This window comes from Callithrix jacchus, chromosome 18, assembly GCF_049354715.1.
Source record: "Callithrix jacchus isolate 240 chromosome 18, calJac240_pri, whole genome shotgun sequence".
Taxonomy (NCBI): domain Eukaryota; kingdom Metazoa; phylum Chordata; class Mammalia; order Primates; family Cebidae; genus Callithrix; species Callithrix jacchus.
In genome coordinates, this window is record NC_133519.1 from 34829510 (window position 1) to 34844326 (window position 14817).

The 14817-nt window shown below is 37.0% G+C and overlaps 1 protein-coding gene across 5 annotated transcripts in view; it reads right to left on the bottom strand.

Annotated features, from left to right (window-relative positions):
• Positions 1–14817, bottom strand: part of POU2F1 (POU class 2 homeobox 1) — a 181033-nt gene that overhangs the window by 5427 nt on the left and 160789 nt on the right. For all 5 annotated transcript variants that reach the window (XR_615275.5, XM_002760427.7, XM_078356356.1 and 2 more), the window contains 4 exons: positions 9651–9792; positions 7991–8130; positions 6615–6794; positions 4414–4519 (listed from right to left, as the gene is read on the bottom strand). Coding sequence is in view for 4 of the 5 variants with exons in the window: in XM_002760427.7 (XP_002760473.4) it covers positions 4414–4519; positions 6615–6794; positions 7991–8130; positions 9651–9792 (568 nt within the window). In the remaining variant the exon portion in view is untranslated. The remainder of the gene's footprint in view (positions 1–4413; positions 4520–6614; positions 6795–7990; positions 8131–9650; positions 9793–14817) is intronic.

Below are 14817 nucleotides of genomic sequence, written 5' to 3' on the forward strand. Positions count from 1 at the left end.
CTGGAAGTGAGGCCTGTGAGGTTCCAGAGGCAAGTGTGACTTAAAGAATGTTAAGTCAGTTTGCCTAAAGTAGAAATGGCTCACACAGCTCTCAGAGAATAGATAACTTTTCACAAAGCAGGAGATGCCAACTGTCCCCAGTGAGCTGTAATTCTGAGGCTATCTATAAAAGACAGTCGAATAGGCCCTTATTTCAGTTATCAGTCAGTGTTACCAGCATATTACAAAAATAGGCTGCCTAAACTAGCTGAAACTTACTTTAGTAAAATTCGCTATGTTCTAGGATATAATCAATTATATACAGTTGGTTCTCTGAATCCACGTGTTCCACATACGTGGATTTGACCAACTGTGTATCAAAAATATTTTTAAAAAATTAATAATACAATAAAAATAATATAAATTTTAGAACAATACATTATAACAACTATATAGCATTTCTACTGTGCTAGGTATTGTAAGTAAACTAGAGATGATTTAAAGTGTCCAAGAGGATGTGAGGAGGTTATATATAAATACTATGCTATTTTAATTTTCTTCTTTAAATATATTTTTTTGAGACAGGGTCTCACTGTGCCACCTAGGCTGGACTGCAGTGGCATGATCACAGCTCCCTGCAGCTTCAACCTCTCAGGCTCAAGTGATCTCTCCACCTCAGCCTCCCAAGTAGCTGAGACTATAGGCATGCACCACCACACCTGCCTAATTTTTGTATATTTTGTAGAGATGGGGGTCTTGCTGGTCTTGAAATCCTGAGGAACTCAAGTGATTCTCCTGCCTCAGCCTCCCAAAGTGCTGAAATTACAGGCATGAGCCACTGAGCCAGGTTGCTATTTTAAATAACTGATTTGAGCACCTGTGGATTTTGGTATCTGGTGGGGTTTTGAACCAATCCCCTGAAGACACTGAGGGAAACAAAATCTAAGTGGCATTTTCTCAAGACAGAAAACTCGAAAAGACAAAAAAAAAAAGCATCTAAAAATTTATTAATGTGATAATTCTATGAAGTATAAAATACTTTCAATACATTATTTTCAAAAATCCAGACCAATCAAAACAAACATTTCAGACTCGGGTATGATACATTGGAAAAAATTTTATGTAAAAGATAACATTTTTGGCTGGGTGCAGTGGCTCACACCTGTAATCCCAGTGCTCTGGGAGACTGAGGTGGGCAGATCACATGAGGTCAGGAGTTCAAGACCAGCCTGACCAACATGGTGAAACTCTGTCTCTACTAAAAACACAAAAAAATTTGCTGGGCATGGTGGCAGGTGCCTGTAATCTCAGCTACTAGGGAGGCTGAGGCACAAGAATCTCTTGAACCCAGGAGGCAGAGGTTGCATTGAGATTGCACTCCAGCCTGGGTGATGACGTGAGACTCCGTTTCAAAAAAAAAAAGGTGACCTTTTTTAGCTCTTTTAAAAGGCTAAGGATTCTAGTGTAGACACTTGCATGCATGAGTAAAGATACCCCTCATTTTGGAAAAGTATGAGGGAAAGCCTCGCTTGCCTGCCTGCTTCCTGTTCATATGCTGAAATAAAGTTTGGCAGTTCTTTATTCACATCCACAGCTCACCACTAGCCCTTCCATTCAGGGGGAAGGACTCTTGAGTAACAGAAGCTACAAAATGTCAGGAAAAACCCTTACAAGCTACTGATATTAAGTAATGTAATCTTGCATTAATTACTATGAATAAGTAACCAAAAATCACCAATGAAAAAGCCAACAACACAACAAATGGCACAAAATGAATATACAAAGTGAATGCCAAAATACCCTAACTTAAAAAAAAGATAAATTACCAGAGTTCAAGAAAGACATTAATTCACATTGAAAATGCTCACTGAAGGCCAATGAGGGCAAGTTTTAAAAGGCCCCTTCTTTGAAACCTCATAATGAAATTTTAGAAGAGTAAAGATAAAAAGACCCTTAAGGTTTAGAGAGAGATAAAACAAGAAAAAAGAGACTGAAATCAGACTTTTCATCAGCAACACTTGATGCTTAAAACACAATGAAATTCAAAGGAAAAATAATTTTGTAACTGGACAAACTCCAAAAAAACTGTGAGGGCAAAATAAAAACTTCTCAGTTCTACATATATTTAGAAATTTTACCTCCCATGTAACCTTTCTAAATAAAATTACTTGAGTACATGCTCCAGACAAAAAGGAATCAAAGAGGAAGGCAGGGGATCTGAGAAACATTGAATCTAACTCAGGAAAACAAATTAAAATAAGCAATCATAGAAATCCCAAGAAGAAAGTCTCCAGGAAGAAAACAGACTGCATTAGGTAAGTTGTATGATTAAGACATTGGCTGTCTTTAAGAAATAACATGATAAAGAAACATGCTACTTTTCTCAACAGAGAAAAAATGAAGGCAGTATAAAAATGTCAGAGGAAAAGAGGTTGCACCAGAAAGTTATAGTCCAAAGAGGAAAAAAAATTAAAAGCAGGCATGGTTTTGAGCAATGGCTGATAAAAGAGTAAGAAAGACAATCCACTTGACACTGACTCTTCTTCTCTTTCAAGGAGCAATGACACAAATTCAGCAGCTTAAAACAACACAATTTATCATCTCATAGTTTTTGTAGATGAGGTGTCCAGGCACAACCTAGAGTCCTCTGCTTAGAGTATCATAAGGCTGCAATCAAATACTGTACTGGACAAATACTACTGAAACTGTACATACAGGTACATTAAAAAGGTTTAAAGAGAAAATAAAAATAGTACTTGTGATTGTTTTTTCCTGTTTAAATTTCCTAATAATGCTGTTTCTTAGTAATTAAAAAAAAATTTCATTCCAGGAAACATTATCAACATGTCAGAAAACAATCACAATTAGATCCACATAAATAGGCTGAGTAACTGAGCTCAAGAAAATGTGATTGATAAGAAATATCAAAAACGGATGCAAATTTTTAGCTAGCACTGAGTATTAAAATCTTTCTAAAATTATTTTTACCCCATATTTTAAGAAAACTGCAACGCGATTTGTTCTTAATGTATAAACTATTAGAATTTTTTCTGTAAAAAACAAAAAATTTAGACCTAAAGCAATATAATTTGTTGGGAACGTAAGATTCAGTTCATAATGTGCCAGGTGACTGGCAGTCAATTTGGAAACAAGGTCCTCAGAGACGAAACTTCATGTTCTTGGTGCCTGACACAATGCCAATCAATCACTAAGTTTGCTTTTTAAAAGGAAGTGCTCAATATTATATATACGCCTAACCAAGGTTCTTAAATATATTCTTGAATGAAGGTTCTTAAAACTGGAATCTGTAGGTATCCACAAATAGCCTTGGGGTGGGGGTTGACAGGAGTTGTCATTTATAAACCTCCTTAAATTTTATTAAAACTTGTTTATATTTCTATTTAGTGGAAGGAAAAGTCTGTAGCTTTCATTAATTCTTAAAGAGGTCCAACATCCAGAAAAGGTCAAGAAGTACTTTTTAAAATAAGCAAAAATTAATGGATGGTTGGATGCAGAAAAAAATCAATAACATTTTTAATAATGTATTCCAATAATGTAGAAATTTAATATAACATAAAGCCATTTATTCAATTTTTACATCATCATTAGGTCCTAGAGCCAAGAAAGTGTTATAAACTTAAAACAAAAGTGAGAAAAATAAAAGTCCTCACCTCTAGGTTAAATCAAGCTTCATTATGAAATATCATGAATCTACCCAATGATTTACCAGTAAATAACCAACCTGGTGAAAATTACAGCATGTCTTATGCACTATGTATCATCTAAAAAACATCTAATGACAGTGCTCAGTGATTTTAAATTTATTGGGAAAATTTGCTACTTAAAGGAATGCAAAAGAAAAAAAAACCCATTCATTTTATAGTGAGTATGTCACGCACTGAGCTAGGCATCAAGAGTTCAAAAAGAATACTGAATCTTCTGAAAGGACAAAGTCTATTGGGAAAGACAGATGTGTAAAAATAAAAGCATAATACAGGTATGTGGAAATGAATAGTTTCCTGGAGAAGCTAAATAATATTTCCAAGAAAAGTTGACATATAAGCTGGGGTAGTTTTATTAAGAACAGATCAAGAACTGCATGCTAAGATGGACATTTCCAGTGCAGGGATGTTTACAAAGGTATAGATGGAGCCCTCCTGTGTGCTGAGGGTAGGGTAGGCAACAGACTAGCGGGAGATCAGGTTCAGACTGGAAATAACCTTCTATGAATTGATAAACTTGGATGTTTTCCTGAATGTAAAAAGCCACAGCTATTGAAGGTTTTTGAGGAGTTACTTGAAAGAAAAATGATGTTTATGAGCAACACTTATCTTTAGTTAGAGCCTTAATTCACAATTTAATGGCAGATTCTTATAATAACCCATCACGGGCCTCCCACGTGCTCAGCAGGTGCATGGCCTGGCAGCTGCTTACCTGTAACTGAAAGATTCGTCACACCAGCACTGGTCAGAGGGAGGACAGGGCTGACTGTGAGGGTAGTTGCTGCACTGCTAGTCACAAGGCTTGGTGTGGTCGCCACCTTGAGGTCATAAATGAAAACACGGACAAAGCACTTAAAAATCATTTTATAGTCACTCTTTAGTCTTGAAATTGAGACATCTGACATCCTGTGCTGGAAAGCTGCTATTGGAAGATGGTTGTTCACTGATACCACAAATAACTTTGCCCGGGTTTTAAAAATAAATAATAAAAGTCCCTAAATTTCAGTAATGTTAATTAGATATATTTTAAGTCAGTAATAAACATTCTACTAATTATCAACTTTACTTAAATAAGAAAACTGTTTGACAGGATCAGGGAATCTGGGGTACATGTATTACTTTTACTTTTGACTCTGTCGGGGGCAGTATGGCCTTATGCTTGGTTTTAATAAAAGAAAATTATAAAAATATCATGTAAACTTTAAAAAAAACTAAGATTAGTTTTGAAATATGAAAAAATTCTACAGTTTGCAAGAAATACTGTCTTCTAGTACAAATAAATCTAAAACATAAACATCACCTGTACAAAACAAAATTATTTAATAATTCTCTTTTTCATACCTATCTCATGAACTTTATGACAACAAACCCATCACTTAACAACTACAACTTTCCTGTAAACTAACATGTACTTTTAATGCTGACTTTAGTTTTAAAAGCCTGCCAGTATGGAATGCTATTCAATTAAAATAAAACCAAATTAAAAAAAAAAAAAGAACAGAAATGCAAACTCAACAATATTCCCATATTTTGAATTTCCGTATTTTGATTTTTAGGATGTTTGTATGTAGAAGTCACACATACAATCATCCTAAAAATCAAGGGAGTCACATGACCACTGTATGTCTATTCAATCTAGGAATAATGCAAACAGCAGAAGTTACTCAATGAGGTTTCACAGGAAAGAATCATATGTTGTTTGAAAGTAAAAGATCTGAGATAATCGTTTTAATACAAGTTCAGAGCTGAAGGTCTGGCAATTTACTATCAATCATGTGAGTGTAAGTTTAATTCATTGGGCTTTAGGACTCAACATGAATAAAAAGTAACTAAAGATTTTCTGAGATAACTGGAATGAGCAGCAAATTTACTCCCATGGTTACAGAGTAATCTAAGGAACTATACTAGAAAAGAGTATGATGGAAATGCAGTGAAAGAATTAAAATTGTTCACGTTAAAAATTAAGAAAGGCGGGCAGGGTACAGTGGCTCACACCTGTAATCCCAGCACTTTGGGAGGCTGAGGTGGGTGGATTACCTGAGGTCAGGAGTTCAAGACCAGCCTGGCCAATATGGTAAAATCCCATCTCAACTAAAAATACAAAAAAATTAGCTGGGCTTGGTGGCGAGTGCCTGTAATCCAGCTACTTTGGGAGGCTGAGGCAGAAGAATTGCTTCAACCTGGGAGGCAGAGGTTGCACTGAGCTGAGATTGCACCAATGCACTCCACCCTGGACGATAAGAGCAAAACTCTGTCTCAATTGAAAAAAAAAGAAGGCTGGGTGTGGTGGCTCACACCTATAATCCCAGCACTTTGGATGGCTGAGGCAGATGGATCACTTGAGGTCAGAAGTTCAGCACCAGCTTGGCTAACATGGTGAAACCCCACCTCTATTAAAAATACAAAAAATAAGCTGAGCATGGTGGTGGGCACCTGTAATCCCACTACTTTAGGAGGTTGAGGCAGGGAGAACTGTTTAAAACCAGGAGGCAGAGGTTGCAGTGAGCCGAGATCATACCACTGCACTCCAGCCTGGGTGATGGACTGAGAATCTGCCTCAAAAATAAATAAATAAACAAACAAACAAACAAATAAATAAAAAGACCAGTAAGTTGTTGGGTTAGTAACAATGAGATTTCATCCTCTGTGCAGGGGCACCTCAAGACCAGTGACCTCGGTGGGGGGAGGGGGTGGGGTGGAGAGACGGGGGGGAGAGAGAAAGAGAGAGGGGGGGGGAGAAAGAGAGAGAATAAATTTCGTTACCTTGATAATATCTAAAATATAAATTTATATGCATTTATTTGATGTATTTATTCATTAAATTCCTATTATGAAATAAACTGATTTAACAGGTCATTTGCAAAATTGCGAAAATTAGCCCTTGAGCTTGGACCCCCTATTTTCCATTCTTACCAGTGAAGTCGGGCTGGGGAAAATTGCTTTGATAGGTGAGCTGCTGGTCCCACCACTGCTTGGTGGGTTGATTCTTTTTTCTTTCTGGCGGCGGTTACAGAACCAAACACGAATCACCTCTTTTTCCATGTTGAGCTGATCAGCAATCATAGTGATCTCTTCCGAGGTAGGCTTTTGATTCTGAAGGGTGAAAAAACATAATTCCAAAAGTCATCCTTTGGAATAACTTTTTGAATATTGGCATAATCACATCAGTATATAAATAAACAAATGAGGAGGGACAGGTTAGACAATGAAGCAGGGATACATATGACTATCCATATTAGGCCACTTTCAACAGAGAGATTCTGCAGATAGAAGTTCTAATGAACATATACTTACTAAACTTATTCATATTAACTTAGAATAAGTTATCGAGTATCTGTATTTTTTCATTTTTAGGATCTAATAATTGTGAATAAAATTAACAAAATACCAATACAACCCTAGGTATTAGTAGGAATTAAACCTTTCTTCATGCTTCATGCTATCTAATTTGGACCTCACATTAAGAAAGGCAGGTATTTCACAGATGAAGGACCTTCAGCTTAAAGAAATCATGTGATTTGCCCAATCACACAGTAAGTGGCAGAGCTGATAAAAATTCCTGATTCATGCCTGAACCCAGGAGACGAAGGCTGCAGTGAGCCGAGATCGCACCATTGCACTCCAGCCTGGGTAACAAGACCAAAACTCTGTCTCAAAAAAAAAAACTCCTAATTCAGTGTCCTTCTAATATGCTCAAGTCTTTTCTGAACTAGAGAAGTTAACATTTTCTTAAAAGCTTTGATTATAATATTGCCTGGCACAAAAAAATAATTGCCAAATATCTCTTCCATTAACTTAAGCTCCACAGCCTAACATTCAAGGTCGCTAGTGTTCCAGTCCCAAATTACTATTCCAGGCATACAGACACTAGAATTGAACCAACCAATCTACTAGAGTGTCTCCTGGTACACTTTATGGTTTCCCTCACTCCAATGTTTTCCCCACTCTGAGGGGGAAACACTCATGTGTTTCCTCTGCTTTAAGTACTTTCCATCCACTTTTTCTAGTCTGTGGAATTAATTCCTATGTACCCTATGGTAGCTGCTACCTCTCTCAGTAAATACTGAGTGCTCACACGGATATGACTCTGGTCTCTCCTGGAACTTGCAGAACTCTGGTTCTGTCTCCTATGTCAGTCAGTAATTTACTTATTTCACCTATTTCATTAAAATCACCTATAAGGGCAGAGGCTGACAGGTCATCTTTTATCACCTACAGTTTCTACTAAGTACTAATGTTAAGTCCTACACAGACAATCCCATATACAGAAAAGTAAAAACCTCACTGACCTCCAAGAAACTCTTCTCTAAGGCCACACGGATGTTGGTCTCTATGCTGGTGCGTTTCTTCCTCCTACGGCTCAAGCCCTCAATTCCTGGAGAATTCAGGGCACTTGGGCTGGAGAGGGACGAATCAGATGAGAGGTTCTCTGTAAGAATGAAGTAAATACAGAAATAAAATTAGCTGAGCACAGTGATTCCTGTGTAGAACATGCATATTAACAACAAAACTGACAAAATAAGCTACATGCAAGTATGAAAAGGTTTCCACATAACCTACATTGCAATATTCCTTATTGGCTAGGCACAGTGGATCACACCTGTAATCCCAATACTTTGGGAGGCTGAGGTGGGAGGATCACTTGAGGTCAGGAGTTCAAGACCAGCCTGGCCTAACATGGTGAAACCCCGTCTCTACCAAAAATAGAAAAATTAGCTGGGCATTGTGGTGTGCGCCTGTGGTCCCAGCTATTTGGGAGGCTGAGGTGGGAGAATCACTTGAACCTGGGAGGTGGAGGCTGCAATGAGCTGAGATCATGCCACTCTACTCCAGCCTGGGTAACAGAGTGAGACCATGCCTCAAAAAATATAGCTTACTACTATGGATATTTCTGCTGCCCTTATTGGTGTTCTTTGTCCTAGTTGACAATATTACCACTACTTTTGGATTTCTGTTTCTGAGAAAGAAGTTGTTTACTATTCCTACCCTTAAACTCAGCTCTATGTCTCTCATTTCTGTTTATAAATTCTGAGGATAAAAAGAAGAAAGCTTCTTGGCAATTACTGAATGTTTAATATTTATCTTATAAATGGCCTCTCATTTTATTGGTATAATCTAGGGTAAAAAGAAAAGAAACAAACGAAATATTTATAAATTCTTTGAAGTTAAATCATAGAGTTCTGTAATTTCACAGTTTAATAATCTTGGGCATATCAGACACATCTGAGTTTGTTTCTGCTACATGTAAAATAAGATGGAGGGAGTAAACCAGTCGTTTTTATCTGTGGACTCAGGAAACAGATGGCTAGGCCTCACCAATAGCTACTGAATAAAACTCTCCAAGGATGTGTGTTTCAGGCTTGTCTTTTCCAAAGGTCTAGTTTTTGTTCACATCTACGATAAGAACCATAGTCTGAGAAATCTAGATGATTACTATAGCTTTCATAGTCTATGATTCTGTGACTCAAAATCCAAATCTTCCAAAAGGAAATCTTTGCACAAAAAATGTAAGACAAAGCTAGTAGTCCCACTTTTCTGAATGAAACGTGTGGTCATTTGAAATAACAAAAGCAGAAATACTACAAGAACAAGTTCTATGATAATTCATCAAGGAATAAACAATAAGCTTGCACTTCAAGCTTATCTAAATACACAGACCTTCTTATCCTATTCCTTCAACTGTGTGTTGTGTTCCTAATCCTGGCTCAAATACAAGAAGTATTTCAGGCTAAGAATTATTGCTAATTATTTAGACTATGACTGCTAGAATATTTAAATGAATCAGCTTTCTGATTTACATCACCATAATTTATAATGATCACAGGATTAGTAAGCTTCAAGGTTCTATAATAACAAAAGTAGAGTAACAAGTATAAACCCCAATTTATATCACGACCCTCCTGTAAAATTCCAATGAATGACAAAGAAATGTCTTATATATTCACTTACCTGCATCATTTAGCCACTTCTCTAAAAGTGGCTTCAACTTGCACATGTTCTTAAAGCTGAGGTTCAAGGCTTCAAAGCGAGAGATGGTAGTTTGGCTGAAGTCATTTCCATATAGTTTCCCCATAGCAAGCCCAACATCACCCTACACATAATACAGAGCAGAAGAGAGGAAATAGAGTCATCTCATCAATGCTTAGTCTTTACTCTGTGGTGTTGCTTCAATAACTGCTGTAGACAAAGGGTCAATAATTATTCTACTTACAGGGTCCCGCATAAACTCCATCCCTAAGCCAGTCACAGCGTTACTGTGAGGACTCTGTTAGGCCTGATCATTACAGTGTTCAATACTGTCCTACATACTTTCCTATTTTTAATCTCTTCTTGCCACCTTACGCAATCATGGAGATACCAAAATTTCAACTAGGTATCAAAAATAGTGCTGATATTCTAACAAGCCCCTTAATTGATGCAACCAAAGCGATTTTCAAGTAATCTTTAAAAATGAATTTATCTGGTCTGGCACAGTGGCTACATCTTTAATCCCAGCACCTTGGGAGGCCTAGGCCTACATGAGTAGATTGCTTGAGCCCAGGATTTCCAGATCAGCCTGGGCAACATGGCAAAACATCTACAAAAAATACAAATATCAGCCAGGTGTGGTGGCATGTGCCTGTAGTCCCAGCTATTTGGGAAGCTGAGGTGGGAGGATCTCTTGAGCCTAGGAGGTCAAGGCTATAGTGAACCATGATCATGCCATTGCACTCCAGTACGGGTGACAGAGTGAGACACTGTCTCAAAAAAAAGAAAAAAAAAGAAAAAAATAAAAATAAAAATAAATTTATCTCGATCACCTACAGGTATTATATATAATTCTCTAGATAACCCAAGATATTTCTGAACTAATCAAACTTCCCAAAAATCACTTTAAAAATTAGAAATCATCTCTTTCTTCTTTTCCCTATCAAGTATTTCTGGAAGCAGTGACAAAAAAATCTATTTTCACTCCTAGTTTGGATTTCAAAGTTAGTTACAAAAAACAGGTATTCTAAAAGACTACTTTTGTAACCATCATAGAAATAGAAATTCACAGTAGAGAGGTTTGACCCATTTAGTCAAACCTTCATGGGTACTGGAAACTTGGTAACCTTATAGCAATAGAACAATGATGCCCTGAATATATTACAAAAGATGTCTTTCTCTATAATCCTATAACCTTTGAAATGTATACAGAGCTTTTCTTCTTGCTGAATCTCTCTTGTTCAAGCTGAAAAAAAAAAGCCATATCTTAACAGTTATTTTATATAGAGGAAACAGAAGTTCAGAGTTTAAATGATTCATTCACCAATTCACTCCAATTAGTTTATTGACAGCAGCATCATTTCTTGTCCAAAGTACTATACAACTAATTCTAATATGAGATAGCCAACTATTCTGGCAACACTTATTATGAACTGGGATTATCCCAATCCTTTGATTTCCCCCCACCCTAGTCCATCTTTTGAATACTACATTTTTTATTAGAACCTACATTAGGTGGTAGTTGGTTTAAAAAGAAAATAACATTTTTAAAACCTCATTTTCTTTTTGGTGAGCAACTTCTGGTAAAAAATTTAACAGATGAGACATGTTGGAACTATAAGATAAAATGAGGCACACAAAATACCCGAACTTCAACTGATTGATATCCTCTGCATTCCCATATAGCCACTAGCCACATGTGGCTATTTAAGTTTAAATTAATTAAAATCCAATAAATTCAGTTCCTCAGCACCACAGCCCTTCCAAATGCTCAACAGCCACAAGTATAAAGTGGCTATTGTATTGGACCACACAAATACAGAACACCCCATCATCACAGAAAGTTTTAATGACAGTTCTGAAGGGTAGACTGCTTATTGATTTCCTTCCAATTACAGTGAAACTGAAAGAACCTGAATTAGTGGTGAGCAGGGCATAAATGCTATCCATCACATCTATACTGTACACAAATATATCTATAGATGACTATGTTTATCTATACCTATATCTCTATATATTTATCAAATGTTACTTCATTCAGGCCAGGCATGGTGGCTCACACCTGTAATCCTAGCACTTTGGGAGGCTGAGGTGGGTGGATTACTTGAGGTCAAGAGTTCGAGACCAGCCTGGCCAACATGGTGCAACCCCATCGCTACTAAAAACACAAAAATTAGCTGGGCATGGTGCGCACCCCTGTAATCCCAGCTACTCAGGATGCTGATGCAGGAGAATTGCTTGAAACCTGGGAGGCGGAGGTTGCACTTAAGCCAAGATCATGCTACTGCACTCCAGCCTGGGCAACAGAATGAGATTCTATCTCAAAAAAATAAAATAAAACAAAACAAAATAAAATAAAATATATTACTTCAGTCAATCAGATATTCACTAAGTGCCTACTATATGTCAAGCACTAAACTTATGCTTTGGGTATCACATGTATTCATGTGATGGTCATCTTGTTTAGATTAGAGCTGGCGCCAACTAACCCTGCAATTCTTTGAATATGAGAACTTATGTAGCAGTTAGATGGCAACAGGCATTTTCTGGAATAGTAACTGCACGGTATGCTACAGATTTTCACAAACTTCTATCTTATTATAAAAGTAACAGTTTAACAAGCAAAAAATAAATCTGCAGCCTGGGCAATAGGCTAAATATGCTAACCTTATACTTATTTCAGCTTTGTGACTTACTCCTATCAATCTAGTTTTACTCCTATCAATGTAGTTTTATGTTTAGCTTTTTTTTTTTTTTTTTTAATGAGAGACCCCATCTCTCCCCAAAAAAAGAAAAAAAATTAGCTGGGTGTGGTACATGTGCCAGCAGTCCCAGCTACTTGGGAGGCTAAGGTGGGAAGATCACTTGACCCCAGAAGTTTGAGGCTGCAGTGAGCTTTATTTTTGTGCCACTGCATTCCAGTCAGAGCCGACACAGTCCCTCTTTCTAAAAAAATAAGTAAATAAAAAATATATTTAAAAAAAAAATCACGACAGTAATTATAAGAAATGATATCTAAAGGTGGTGGCTGGAAATAAAGCTATGCCACTAACTAGAACCATGATAAAGTGAGTTTATCATTTATTAACAATATATTTTATTTCGCATTTAAACTGTTTGATTAAATAAAAAGCAACAGGCTCCTCAGTTAACATACTAATTTTCATTAATTTGGTACAGGCTTGGTTTAGTGCTCTTTAGTGATAACCCAATTCACAACCATCTTGGGTTATCACTCACAAAAGTAAACGTTTTAAACAGTCGATTCATTATGATCTTAACTATATTAAAACCCTTTGATATTTTTAAAAAGAGCAAAACAAAAAAGAAACAAAGACTGGGGCTGGGAAATAATGAATGTACCACATATGATAAATGTATTATACTATGATATGCTTTTTAATTGTGCAAAGACATCCATAATAATCCTTTAATAAGCAATTACATAATTAGAAAGTAACTGTTTAAAACATATAATATGTATATTTAATCAGAGAATAGGGATTTGTTTCAGCAAATAACCTGACTGCTAAAACTTTCTCTTTGTGTGTGTATACAAATTAGTTGGACACAGAACAACCTTTGAGTAACTAAAACTGAAGTAGTATCTGACTTAAAAACAGAGGTTGATAGACTGATTTTCCATTCTGCAGCAGTAGTATGTACTTTAACCCACATAGTCCAAGTTTGTGAACCATTGCCCTGTCATGTCGAAGTCATTTAAAAAAATAAGGAATGGTCAGGCCAAAAAATAGGATAAAACCATAAAACAAAACACGAGACCATAAGGAAGCTCCTTTACCTGGAGGGATGTGCAGAGGGGGAGAAAAACATAACACTGGCAATAATACTGAGTCAGATGCCACAAAAAGGCAAACCACTATTTCAGTAAAAGTTAAAGATTTTTAAAAGCCTTAACATCTTTGGCATATCACTTAGGCAACAATCTCTTGGAGAACCTAAGAGTACGCTTCGCTAAAAGCTTAAAACTTGAGGCACTGCTATTGATCTAGTTTTATGTTTAGCTTTTTTCTTTTTTTTTTTTTTTTGAGATGGAGTCTTGCTCTGTCGCCCAGGCTGAAAGTGCAGTGGTGCGATCTCGGCTCACTGCAACCTCTGCCTCCCAGGTTCAAGCAATTCTCCCTGCCTCAGCCTTCCGAGTAGCTAAGATTATAGGTGCCTGCCACCACACCTGGCTAATTTTTGTACTTTTAGAAGAGATGGGGTTTCGCCATGTTGGCCAGGGTCTTAAACTCCTGAGGTCTTGAACTCCTGACCTCAGGTGATCCACTCACCTCAGCCTCCCAAAGTGCTGGGATTACAGGTGTGAGCCACCACACCCAGCCTAGTTTTCTTTTTAAAACAAGTCAGATCATTTAAGATGCTTAAATGACAGTATTAAAATGTTTCTGGATAATTTGTTTCTTAATAAGTGAAACTTCTCACAAATGTAACTGTATTTCCTCTAAAATCATGCCTATTTTAAAAATCATTTTATATTCCCCAATACAATTCATTTCCTTGAGCAAAAATGAATTCCCAAAGAAATATAAGTATGGGCTGGGCATGGTAGCTTACACCTGTAATCTCAACATTTTAAGAAGCTGATGTGGGCAGATTTTCTTGGGCCCAGGCGTTCGAGACCAGCTAGGCAATATGACAAGACCTCATCTCTACAAAAAATACAAAAATTAGCTGGATGTGGTGGTATGCCTGTAGTTCCAGCTGCTCAGGAGACAGAAGTGGGAGAATCCCTTGAGCCCTGGAGGTCTCAGCCTGGGTGACAGACCATTACCCTGTCTCAAAAAGGAAAAAAAGATACATATGTATCTTTTTTATATAACATATATATATATATATATATGTTCATAAAAACACCCACCCATCCCTTAATACATGTAGGGATGGTATCCCTCAGATTTTGACCTACCAGGCCAGGTGGGGCATTACTGTACTTTCAACACAAAATAATTTGAATAATATTTGAACAGTGGCTTAAAAACTTCAAATAGTAGGCCAGGAGTGGTAGCTCACGCCTGTAATCCCAGCACTTTGGGAGGCTGAGGTGGGCGTATCTCCTGAGGCTGGAAGTTCGAGACCAGCCTGACCAACATGGAGAAACCCCATCTCTACTAAAAATACAAAATTA